This window comes from Polypterus senegalus, chromosome 10, assembly GCF_016835505.1.
Source record: "Polypterus senegalus isolate Bchr_013 chromosome 10, ASM1683550v1, whole genome shotgun sequence".
Taxonomy (NCBI): Eukaryota; Metazoa; Chordata; class Cladistia; order Polypteriformes; family Polypteridae; genus Polypterus; species Polypterus senegalus.
In genome coordinates this window covers 94,111,649-94,123,683 of record NC_053163.1, presented here as the reverse complement: position 1 = coordinate 94,123,683, position 12,035 = coordinate 94,111,649, and the positions used below count along the sequence as shown (strand labels likewise).

Genomic DNA, 12,035 nt, shown 5'->3' with positions numbered 1-12,035 from the left:
CAGATTACTGCCATATAAAGATGAACAGCTCTTATTATGCAAGGAGACCAGTAACATGCTACTTCGAGCATCAAGCGACCTGGGTTTGAATCTTGTGCCAAGTCTTTCTTTGTGTGAAGTTTCTACATTCTTAACGAGTCAATGTACCTACATCACAACATACCTTATTACAAGCAGAATAGGTGAATTTGAAATTGCAAATTAGAAGGAGTCGGAGAATGGATGACTACATGCATGGAGGACTTGGGCAATGAGGCACAGAACATAAGCAGACCTCTTTTTTAAAAATGGTAGAATCTCACCAAAACCATTTTTTAAAAAAACAGAATGGAAACACCGTATCGCCATATACATGCAATCTTAAACTCTATATAAACATACAAGAGCATTCTTGACTTGAAAATTGGCTTTTTTGTTCCCCCAGATTTTCTGATGCCCAGTAGACTGCCATTTTAAACTGTAAGAACAGGCATGGCACTTTATTTTTATAAACATATACATACACCCACATACATATATAGACGCTCACAAACACGCACATGTATGCCATATCTATAAATGCATTATTTTGTCTACATTTTCTCCATGTTTGCACTGCCTCTTCACACTTCACTCCAGTTTAATTCCAACATTCCACTGATGTAAATGTTATGTTCACTTACAGCTCTAAACCGTCCCCAGCGACACTGCAAACCTGAACTTTGATCAAAAGGATTTAGATGATGGATGAATAGTTCTTTAAAACCTCCTACAATAACCCAAGTAGTTGCTGAATACATGCTCATTGCTGAGTGTCAATTCTCATTTCAATCAAACATCATAACTTTTGTACAACTTTTCACAATCTGAAAAAATTAATTCTGCACAAGATAAAATTAAAAAGAAAACATTGATAGTGGAACAAAGAAAACAAACCATCACCACAAGAGATGGGACCGTAACTGTACAGTAAAAGAGGATGAATTTCTAAATAGATCAACATCGAAGAAGTTGAAAAGAGTAAACAGCTCAAAAAACAAGGCAATTACATTTGTGTGTCATTATTTTCACGTGTACAGAGTACAGTGAAATTCTTACTTGCCTGTACTACAAAGCAGCATAGGACTATTCTGTAGCACTTTGGAGGAATACAGAGAAAAGGTTTTCATTGGTATTAGTGACATTCGATAAACACTCTAGTTTGAGATTCAACTTCTGTTAGTTTTATCTGCAATGAATCCAACGCGTTATTGACTTTGAGTTGAATTTCAGGTGTGAAGTCACAAAGATTAAAGCACAAGACACTGTTTTGATTTTGGACTTCTAGACCGCATGCCTCTACACGGCTTTACTTTTCTATGAATTACGGTATTACCTATTTCGACGGATAATCCCGTCTCGTTGAATATGTGCCACATAACAACTGGATGTACTTATTAAACCAACCAAACACCCATACTGTAATTAGGTAAACTAAGTGCAAGTCATTTTGAGCTGTGCTGTCCTTGGTTAAGGAGTTTCCCTTTATCAGATGTCTTACCTGGAACGACTGTTGGTTGACGAGGCTATATACCAAGATGAACCCTTGTCCGTTCTTGATGTAGAGGTCCCTCATGGAAGCAAACTGCTCTGTCCCTGCAGTGTCCAATATCTCAAGTACAGAAGGCGAGGAATCCACCTCGATCTCCTTTCTGTAAAAATCTTCGATGGTTGGATCATATTTTTCAATAAACGTCCCAGTAACAAACTGGACTGTCAAAGCAGACTTGCCAACCCCTCCGCTCCCCAGAACGACGACCTTATACTCCCTCATGGGTGTGCTTATCAAAACATAAAAGCCAGTAGTAAAGGACTGTATGTTTGGCTTCAGGCTCTTCAGTTAAGGAGCGAAGTAACGTATATATATAACGGAAAACTATGAGAATAGTGGTGTTCTATAAAGTGCAAATATCACGACCCTTCATTTTTAGGGCAAACAAAAATAATGAAAGGTGCTGAAAACACACACCTAAAATATCTATAACAAATAATGTGCCTCGTTAAAGCTATGTGGAAAGTATTGCCTGAACTTTGCTTCAAAATTGAAAGTACCAAAAAATGTGCAGTCCAGTTCCCCCGCGAAAATGCGAAACGTTTTCAAATCCTAAACTAAACAATACATAAACACCGAACGACAGCCGGCATTTCGTGTTTAACAGCATAAATAAAACACTCCCTAAAAAAGAAAAACATATGTGTGCCTCAAACCCGGGAAAACAGCAAATACTGCTAAATGTGTGGTTTAAAAAAAGAAAGTGAAGGTATGTCTACAAGTAAAATGAACTGTAGCACAAAGTACAGAAAGTATAAATCTTCGACTTCTTAATTCCCAGTTCTTCAAAGATATACTGCAAAGAAAACAGAGGAGGCGGAAATGCTTCCTTTAGAAACTGCACTCCAAGCCAGCAAAGACCAAAATCGCCTCGCGCAAATGTACTTGCTCTCCAAGAAAACAACTTAAAAGCATTAAAAATGAAACCGTAGTTGCTTTGCTCACCACAACTACCCCAGCGAGCACAGGTAAGTCTTAAAATACCTTCACTGGGGAGCAGGAAGAAGGGTGCAGCTCTGACACGAAACTGGAAAAAAGGCGCACACGTGTCTATAAAAACAAAATCGAGGCGTTAGGAAAACGGCAAACTGCTTACTTTGCGGCTCTTAGCATCCGTAATAATTTCAATTGTAAAAATCCTTTTAAAACCGTTCCTGCCAAAAGCATATCAAACACACTAAGACGAAGTAACGCCCCTTTCGGTGTAGCTCAAGTTTGTTTGGAAAACCCAAACGAATAATAATATCAAAAGGTATATCTATAATAAGTATTGTTTCCTTTAATTTTTGCGGAGCGAGGGGTTGTCCGGTTAACAAGTCTACTGCCGGTCACTCGCTCTCCTTTAGACAGACCTGGCGCTTCTTCTCTCACGTATTGACTTGCTTTCATTCCATTGTTGTCTCCCTTCTGCTCTTAAAGCTGCAAGGAAACTGAGCCTCAGCCCCTCTCTCTCTCCCTCCCTCACTCACTCACACATACATACATACACACACACTCTCTCTCCCACTCACACTCTCTCTCTTTCCAGCTGTGGCACAGGGGGCCCGGAAGCGGAAACGCTGAAACCCCCTCGCGGCGAAAGTGGCCGCTACTTTACTATTGCGCATGTGCAAAAGACCCTCTTGTGCCGTTCGCTTTACTGAGCCCCGCGCAGCTCCTCGGCGCCCTCTGCGTCTCGGCGAATTGTGTGCATGCAGCGTTCAGACGACTCTCAATGGGACCCTAAAAGTTTGCTTGCTTGCTTTCTTTCTTTCTTTATTTATTTATTGAAGTTTGGTGGATAAAGAAACACTGCAAAACTGACGAAGCCTTAGCCATCATACTTGTGTATTGCAAATGCACTATGGTATGTACTGAGTTCACTGGTACTTTTGAAAGTCAAAATTAGGACGCGTTGATTAGGTTATCAGTAAAATAAAACGTTCTCAATTTAAATATGTCCTCAGTAGCCTCTGTACTCTTAAGTGTCATTTTATTAAAATGTTAAGCAACACAAAAAATCATAGATGAGTATAGTAACTCTTTATTTAATAAATAACCACTTCAAATCAAAATGTATTTTTCATATTCTGTAATATTAGCCACAGTCCAATATGTAGTGAAGTGCTTAGTTGCTGAACTCCAAGACTATGCATTGCAATATAAAAATTCATAGTAAATATACTCAGCCCTATAAATGTTAATATATATATATATATATATATATATATATATATATATACACAATGACAATGTCGGCCGAAGCCCATATGTACGATTGGGGGCGGGACTAGCGCCACCTGAGTTACCTCGGTCTCCTTATTGCAGATGGGGAGGAAGGGTGCAGGAAGGTACTGAGCACGTGCCGTTTGAGTTAAGCAAATGGCGCCCCTCAGTGTTCATATCTTGCTTTCATTATTATTAGACTTAAAAGCCTGGTCCTCGGTGTCCCTTGCGAAGACAGGGTCGGGCAGAAAAATCAGGAGCGCACGCTGCTTGAATAATATAATCGGTGCACTGGGCTCCGATTATATTAACATTATAAAGGTATATCTATCTACTATATAATAAAATGCTAAAGTCTGTATGTGTGTCTGGTTCCTGTGAACAATATAATTGGTCAGTGTGGCTTTGGTGATGCCATTGAAAGGGAGATTGCAAGTGTGAGACACAGGAAGAGGAGGCAAGTCATAGGAGGCATGTTGAGAGTCGACTTCAAAGCCAGAAAGTGCTAAAGCAGCCAGGCAGTGAGCAAGGTGCCTCAATGTGGCAGAGTCCGAGAAGCAGGCTTTACAGGAACATGCTCAAGAGAGGGAGTGCTGGTCAAGGTAAGCTTAGACATACGTGTATACTGAGGAAAGGGATTGAACGTGTACAAGTAGGACAAGAGATTTCAAATAGTGTATTTCTTAAATGTATTTAGATAATGTGGTTAATACATAACTTAATATAGTAGAATTATCCATATGGCATCAAGGAGCTCTAAGCAGTGTTCTTGTTTAGGATGTGGATGGACTGTGGAAAGAAGATCCTCCTCCATCTCTCTGAACTGGTCTTCAAGCAGCTGTATCCTGTTTCCCTGAATACAGCAAAGAGAAGAGGCTGTTGCATAGTTGTCATCTGTCCACCTGCTGAGTATTGGTCAGGATGTCATTGAATATACAGTACTCAGCAGGGACGTTGGCTTTGGGACATCCATACAACAACACACTGTAACTAATGTTGGATAATCGTGATCTCAATTCTTCTGCAGCTGGCTTAGCTACCAAATCATACCAGGTGATACCCAAGATGTGCTTTAGGCACCTAATATGGAACTGTTCAAGTAACTTCATGGGATGGCATTAAGTGACCCAGGCTTCACACCTGTAGAGGATGGTCAGTATGCAGACAGTTTGGTATATGGAAACCGTGGTGTGTAATAGAAGTTCTTTTTGTTGAAAGACCCATTGCAAAAGTCTTCAAAAGGCAGCTGACACTTGTTTGTTCTGATTTTGTATTTCACAGTCAATGCAGCAGACCTCCGGGAGGATGCTGCCCAGTTATTCGAATGATGGGACTATTTTAAATTTAATTGGATTAAGGTTGATTGTAAAGACTGCTACTGTCTGTGGTGTTCTAGAGTTCCACTGGAATTCCACCTCTGTGTTGGTGATATTAACAAACAGTCCCATCCTACAATAAACGTTAAGAGCAGCAGCAAGAATATCCAACGCAGTCTTCAGCATTTTGTAGCTCTAGAAGCAGTCCTTTAGCCAAGTTGGTGACTGCCTGCAACACCTTGATGTTTTTTTTTTCTAGGCAACACCATTGTTGTCCTTAAGCCCGTTATAGAGAAGATGGGTGACACATAGCAGGAATATATTAAAAACAACAGGAGCCAGCCCACACCCTTGTCTTACTCCTGTTCATACTGAACAAAACTGTACTTTTCTGCTAGGGAGTAGTGGTCAGAGGGTGAATGACTGGTGGCAGAAGTGAGGAAAGAAGATAGCCATGGCTTTTTCAGAATTGATTGTTTTTTGTGTGTTGTTTCGACTCAGCTTTATTGTATTGGAGTTTGAAAAGCAATACAGTATGTGCTCTGAACTGTCTTATCCATCACAGTCAAAGCTAACATCAATGTATTTGTCCACCTTAACAAAAGAAGTGTTAGTGTGTCCAGCCCGTTGCTATGTCTCTGCCAATCCAAAAGAGAGTGCATCGCAAACTTTTTTATAAAATGCATTACATTTGGCATTTCAACAGATAGCACATTAAAAACATTAACAATGCTTCTATGAATCCCATACCAAAGGGCATATAACAGAGACATATGCATTGCATGCTGCACTGCAAATGTTAATGCTGAAGTCAACATTGATGGCTTAGATTTCAACCGGCCTTAGATGAGTAGCACAGTTAGTCCATGCACTGTATATAGCTCAATAAAAAAAATCTGATATCTGACAACTCCTTCATGCTCACACGAATGTTGTTGCTGTTATCTCATATAATGTACCTCCTTATATCTAATGATTTATACTTGGAATGTCCTCCCCTGTGGCCTCTGTAGCGCTGCTGCAGTAGGTTGGCATTCATTTACCACAGTAAAACTCCACTATTTGACAGCTCCTACATTACTGTCAATGAAGGAAATGCATGTGTGGCTAGTATATTTTCCCCTCTTATAAAAGCACAACACTTAACCTTGACTGAATATGTCGTTAAAAAAATGAACAGTAAGAACTTTTAATAAGCTGAGTTTTGCTGTGCATCACAGATGATTCATCTGAAGGGAGTATAAAAGACTTTGTGCAGATGTTGTTGTATTATTCTTATCCTAATTTGGAAGTAAGATTAACCTACTCTTCTGTGTCTAACACAAGCATCAGTTAAATAAAGCAGTATTGAAATGGTCTGAGTCAGAAACAACAAAGTCCTGTCTATTTATTCTTAATTATATCAAATGCATCTTAAATGAAACCTCGTCACTGACTATCTGAAAAGAATAGCGCTTTGTTAATGTCAAATTCCAAAATGTTCAGTTAAATAAACCGCATATAAAGTAGCACCTATTTAGCATTTCTTATACAGTAGGTTTTTGTAACAAAGCTTGTTTTATGAAAATGTCTTCTTTTGGTGCTACTTGAGTTGTTTGTTTCTTTGTGCTCCAGTAGCCCGCAGCTCTCCATGACCCTAACTCAGAAAACACAGGTATGGAGTATGGATGATCCAGCCTTACTGAAAATACTTCCTTGATATGATAGCAGGGTTTTTTTATTATGATCTTTTTAGTTGTTTACTTTTTTCTTTGTAGCATATCAGTCTTTCATAATTTTAAGAGACTCAGCGCCAATGTTCAAGTAAATCCATTCATAGAAATGATATGAGTCATCTGACTAAATTTAATTCAGTAATCCATGAAGTAACGCAGGAGTGTGATTTAGAATCATGCTGCATGACTCGAGATTGAATACCACATACAGCATGCTGTACATTTCTCAGTTTCACATGCTTGCTTTGTTGAAACAGACAACAACAACTACTTGTCATATTTTCTTTTGAGAATCTTGCAACAACAGTCTGCTGTGTGGAGAAAACAGTGGGATTTATTTATTTATATTTCCAAACCAGAATAAATGTCAATGACAGATTGTGTTTAAACCAAGTTAAATGATTTTTATTCCATCCATTTATTTTTTAGCCTGCCTACCCAGTTCAGGGTCTCAGGGCGCTAGTGCTTTCCCAGAAAAAAAGGGCAAAAAGTGGGAATCAACCCTGAATTGAGCACTCATCCATCACAAGATGATATGGACACCAACATCCTTCACAATGGCTTGATTTTAGCATCAGTAAAATCTACACTGCGTGCCTTTTGAATGTCAGTGAAAACTCCTGTACTATACCTGGAGAAGGACTTCATGGATACAGGAACAACATTCAGACTCAACGGGGGTAAAGCCTAGAGATGTAAGCCAGCCCACTGTTCAGAAACGCACACAAACAGCAGGAGAAGGTGCAGACTCCATACAGACAGTGCCTAGAGACTCTGGAGGGCCATGGCAAGAGCGCTAATCACTGCACCACAGTGTCGCCCTTCATTTGTAATGTAAAGCGTTATACCTCAGTGATCTGTAAATGTGCAAATGGTGCATTTTTACTAAGTAAGTCCTGATTTACAAGAAAAGGATCAAAAATAGGAAAGGCTTAAAACAAGAGCAGGATTCCAGGAATGTTGACTTGTAAAGCCTAATTAAGAAAATTGAGAAAACAAGAAGCCAAGCAGGAAACTGTAAAGTGTTTATAGAAAGAAGGCAAACTAAATTTCTGGCATTCCAGAGTCTGCTGGATTTCATTTCAAAAAAGTCTTAAACCAGAGTTTGGATTTGGTCCTTGGATGTATCCAGTGTTCAGGTAGTCTTTTTATTGATACATTTCTGTAGCTTTTAAATGACTTATTAACAGCTGTTTGCTTGACAAGGACATTTAACAAATGTTTACTCATTTTTTCTTAATTCTAAAACATTAAATCACACTAATATTCTTTCCAAATATGTGACCTAACGTAGGCAGTATCATATGGGCAAATAACTATTTGTCAAAATAAACAACTTAACTTCGACCTTCTCTTACAATTTAATTTTAAGGAAGTATTTTCTACATACTGCATGTGATATTTTTTCCCCATAAAGCTAAAATGATTAGTAACCCCTACTAAAAATGTCAACACAGAAGGCAGAAGTGAGCCCAGGACCCAAGCCTTGTGAGAGCTAACCTGAGTATTTCCCAGAACAACCTGTCTCCCAGTATCAAAGTTGCATTTAGTTTGCAAAAGAAAATCTGTATATTACAGTCATGTTTTGCTCCCTTTGCTGCATTGGTGGATTTTTAGGTGTCTTTCAATAGAACTGAAGAAGAAGAATAAAGTAGTCTAGTTAGATGCAGTGTTTACATTTTTGATTCATTCCTGTTGAAGTGTTCATTATATTAATGGCAGTATTCAGACTTTCCCAAGTATATATTTCTGTTATTTATAACCTGCTTGGGGCATGGTCTAATTAAAAAAAAAAATAATACAAATGTGCTTATTACATGTATCCTCAATGCAGATGACGGTAGCAGAGTGGCGTCATGGTAAATGCTGCTCCTGCACAGCTCCAGGAGACAGTGTCTGCTTCCCGGCCAGGCCACCATACAGGTGAGGCTTGCACATTCTCCATGAGCCTATGTGGGTTTTTGTATGATGTGGTACTCCAAGTTTCAACCCTCATACCAAAAACCTGCAAGCTATGATAATTCGTAGCTCACGTTTGTTCCATCATGAGTAAGATTAGGTGTACATGTGAAAGTACTCTGCAATGGGTTGGCACCAGCAGAAACTAGAGCAAGCAGGTTTGATAATTAATGAATGGATGAGTTATCCAAGAGAGATTTCTTTAAGAACTTTGCCCGTTCTAAAAGACAGCCATGTACACATAAAAGGAAATTAAACACACACACACACACACTCACACAACAGAAATAACATTCCAATAAAACTCACCCATCCTCCTAAAACACTTACCCAGGGCAGGGTCCAGCAATGTAGCCAAGTCAAGGCAGCATCATATACAGTAATACCAAGTATGTTTACATTTAATTTAATAATTTGCTTAAAGGAAGTTTTTAAGAAGAATGAGAAAGCAAACAGTAGCAGTACAATGCAATATACTCTATAATGTGTTCTTTCCCCAAGCAACAGAGTAACTAAAAGCTATTTCTTCCAAACTGGGAGAAGAGAGGGGTGCATAACGTCTAAACAAATAATCTACATTTCAAATAAAACAAAATGTTTGTAGAAATAATCTAGGAGTTAAATAATTAAATCTGTATGAATACAAGTGTGCCAGTATAACCATCCGCATGTCCTCTAAATCACACACATGGCAGCGACTCCTACAACCCACCGAGTAGCGCTAAGCATATTACTGTATTTACAAAAACGCAATGCTCAGCTGTGCTTAAGGATTTTTCAGGAACGCAAAAACAAGTAGCGATTGTGCGTAACGGTTGCTATAGAAACCAGATCACAAGAAGGTTGGCGGTTCGAATCCCCGTCACTGCCAAAAGAGATCCTACTCTGCTGGGCCCTTAAGCAAGCCCCTTAACCTGTAATTGCTCCATGGGCGCTGTACAATGGCTTACACTGCGCTCTGACCCCAAGGGGTATGCGAAAACTAACAAATTCCTAATACAAGAAATTGTATAAGGAGAAATAAAGAGCAGAAAAAAAGCTGTGAATAATGTGTTCAGATAGGGAAAGTTTAAAGTGTTTTTTTTTTTTTTTACGATTTAACAGGTGTCTTGAATTGGCAGAGACTAAGGCAATCGGAAATTGATAATCGGGGCGAGTGTTCAGATTGTATCTCACCGCTAAGAATACCATAAGCCCCATTAAGACCAATCGTTTGTTTACGAGCGTTTCCCAAAATCCATCCTAACTAAAGTAGTTGTTGAATTCGTTCTTTATCTACAGGCTCTCCGATCCACTCGTTAACAGCCAGTGCTTCAGACCGACGACTTTCTGCGCCAGAGCGATTCACGTCTTGGCAGTAACTCCTCATAAAATTACACTTTATTAATATAGCCTCTGCCACAAATATTTAAAAAGTTAAAAGAGGAATAAAAGCACAGAAAAAAGATCAAATAACTAACTTATCTGGTGTGTAATCGTATCCAAAAAGATAAGTACATGAAACAGAAATTTCCTAATTAGAATAAAAAAACAACTGTATATACAATTCTCTGAAGATCTAGCTATGATTTATACTTGAGTAGTTGATACACATTTAATGATGAAATGCAATAATGCATTTTGTAGGGTTGTTTTTTTACAAAGTGTTCATTGATATTATCATTACCATAATAATTACAAATAACTGGATTATTTCTCTCGTGTTTTTGAAACGTTTTGAAGCTTTTATGTTCAAAGTCGTCCGCTAACTTTACTCTGACGCAGGCGTTTAGCGAATTGCAATTGGTTACGAAGAGTAGCGGAAAGAGGAGGGGAAGGCAACAATTGGGGGTGCTGATGCGTTTGTGGAAAGATCGTAGGACTACACCAAAGGACACCTCCTCAGAAAAATACCCATCGACTTCTGGGTCAGTTTCACATTCGCATGTCTTTAGTTAGATCATTGGGGTGTAGCTGATATTCATTCATACGCCAGCCATTAAGGTTCTCTGCATTGACCGCATAGATGATCCATCTGCACTCGACCAGGACTCCTTATCGATACTGTGGAAAAGTGCCCCGGGAGTATCCACAGTCTCTTCTTCTGGCCAAGTTCGGCGCTGTGGCAAAAGACAAGGAACGGCTTGTTTGACGGCGAGTGACCAACGGACTATTGCGGGTAATCATCATACTTGACACGCTTCGTTGTTGAGGTGGTCTCGTAAAATAATGAGATTTTTTGCTAATACAGTATATATAAACGCCTAACGGGTGGAACTTAAAGCATAATATTTTCTAAAAAGTGGAATTTGTGTACACCTTTTCGCTTTCAAGGACAGAATACCTCGCTAAAACGAAAACAACACGTTATGCATTTATAGTCACACAAAGTTAACGGAGGAAAGCGAAAGCAAGCGGCTGCCGGCGCGTGCATACGACTCACGAGCAGGACGGCGTTTAGCACTGAGCATGCGTAGAATGAAAACGCGGATCGGTGATCAGAAAAGTCACGCCTAATCTGCCCGCGCTCAGATAAAGCGGACTTTGACTTACACGGAACACCTACAGCATATTCATAGCACTTGTTCAGCCATGTAGTGAACGACTAGAAGAACACAACTAGCACATCACCAAAGCTGCTGCGTGCTGCTAATGAGAATGCACTTTCGCTGTCAACACAATGCAAGTTGGGGGTATCAGATTTTTACCGCAGTTGCTGCGCCGTGACAGTTGTAAGTGCAGTGCTGCACAGCATTGATGTTAGAGTATGCGCCCCTCAGTTAAGGTGAAAAGGCAGGAGGGATTGGAGATCTTATGTCTGAAAATGCTTGGCGTTAGTGCAGGCGGCGTGTATCAGGCGAGGCAGGCCACAATCACTATTGATTTTAGTTGATTATTTGGTTTTGCTAATCCGTTTCCAAAGGAAAGACTTTGTGTTCTTTTAAACATCCTTCAGTTATTTATTCCCTGTATCTCATCTTACCATCTCAAATCTCTTTTCCTGGTAATATTCAATATATTTTTGAGAACACACCATGCACAGTCTGAAGGAGTGAGTGAAATATTTAAATGCATATAGGATTTTATTTTTTTTTTACCTTGTTTTAAGAAGTGTTAGAAAAGTATTAATTAATTAAATATAAACACAACCAATTTACATATTACCTTAATGCTACTCAACTAAGCTCAGTTTGTCTGAAAAGAGAGTCAAATTAGGCTGTGACCAGCAGGCCCCTTGGTCCCTTTGCCATCTCATTCTTTACTTCATTTTGCAGTTGGAAAGCCTACCAT

General features: G+C 39.3%; 1 protein-coding gene across 1 annotated transcript in view; it reads right to left on the bottom strand.

The window, feature by feature from the left end:
• Nucleotides 1-3,135, bottom strand: part of rap2c (RAP2C, member of RAS oncogene family) — a 46,615-nt gene extending 43,480 nt beyond the window's left edge. Inside the window, exon 1 of the mRNA XM_039766229.1 lies at nucleotides 1,520-3,135. Coding sequence (XP_039622163.1) covers nucleotides 1,520-1,792 — 273 coding nt within the window. The 5' untranslated portion in view covers nucleotides 1,793-3,135. The remainder of the gene's footprint in view (nucleotides 1-1,519) is intronic.
• Nucleotides 3,136-12,035: the final 8,900 nt, after the last annotated feature.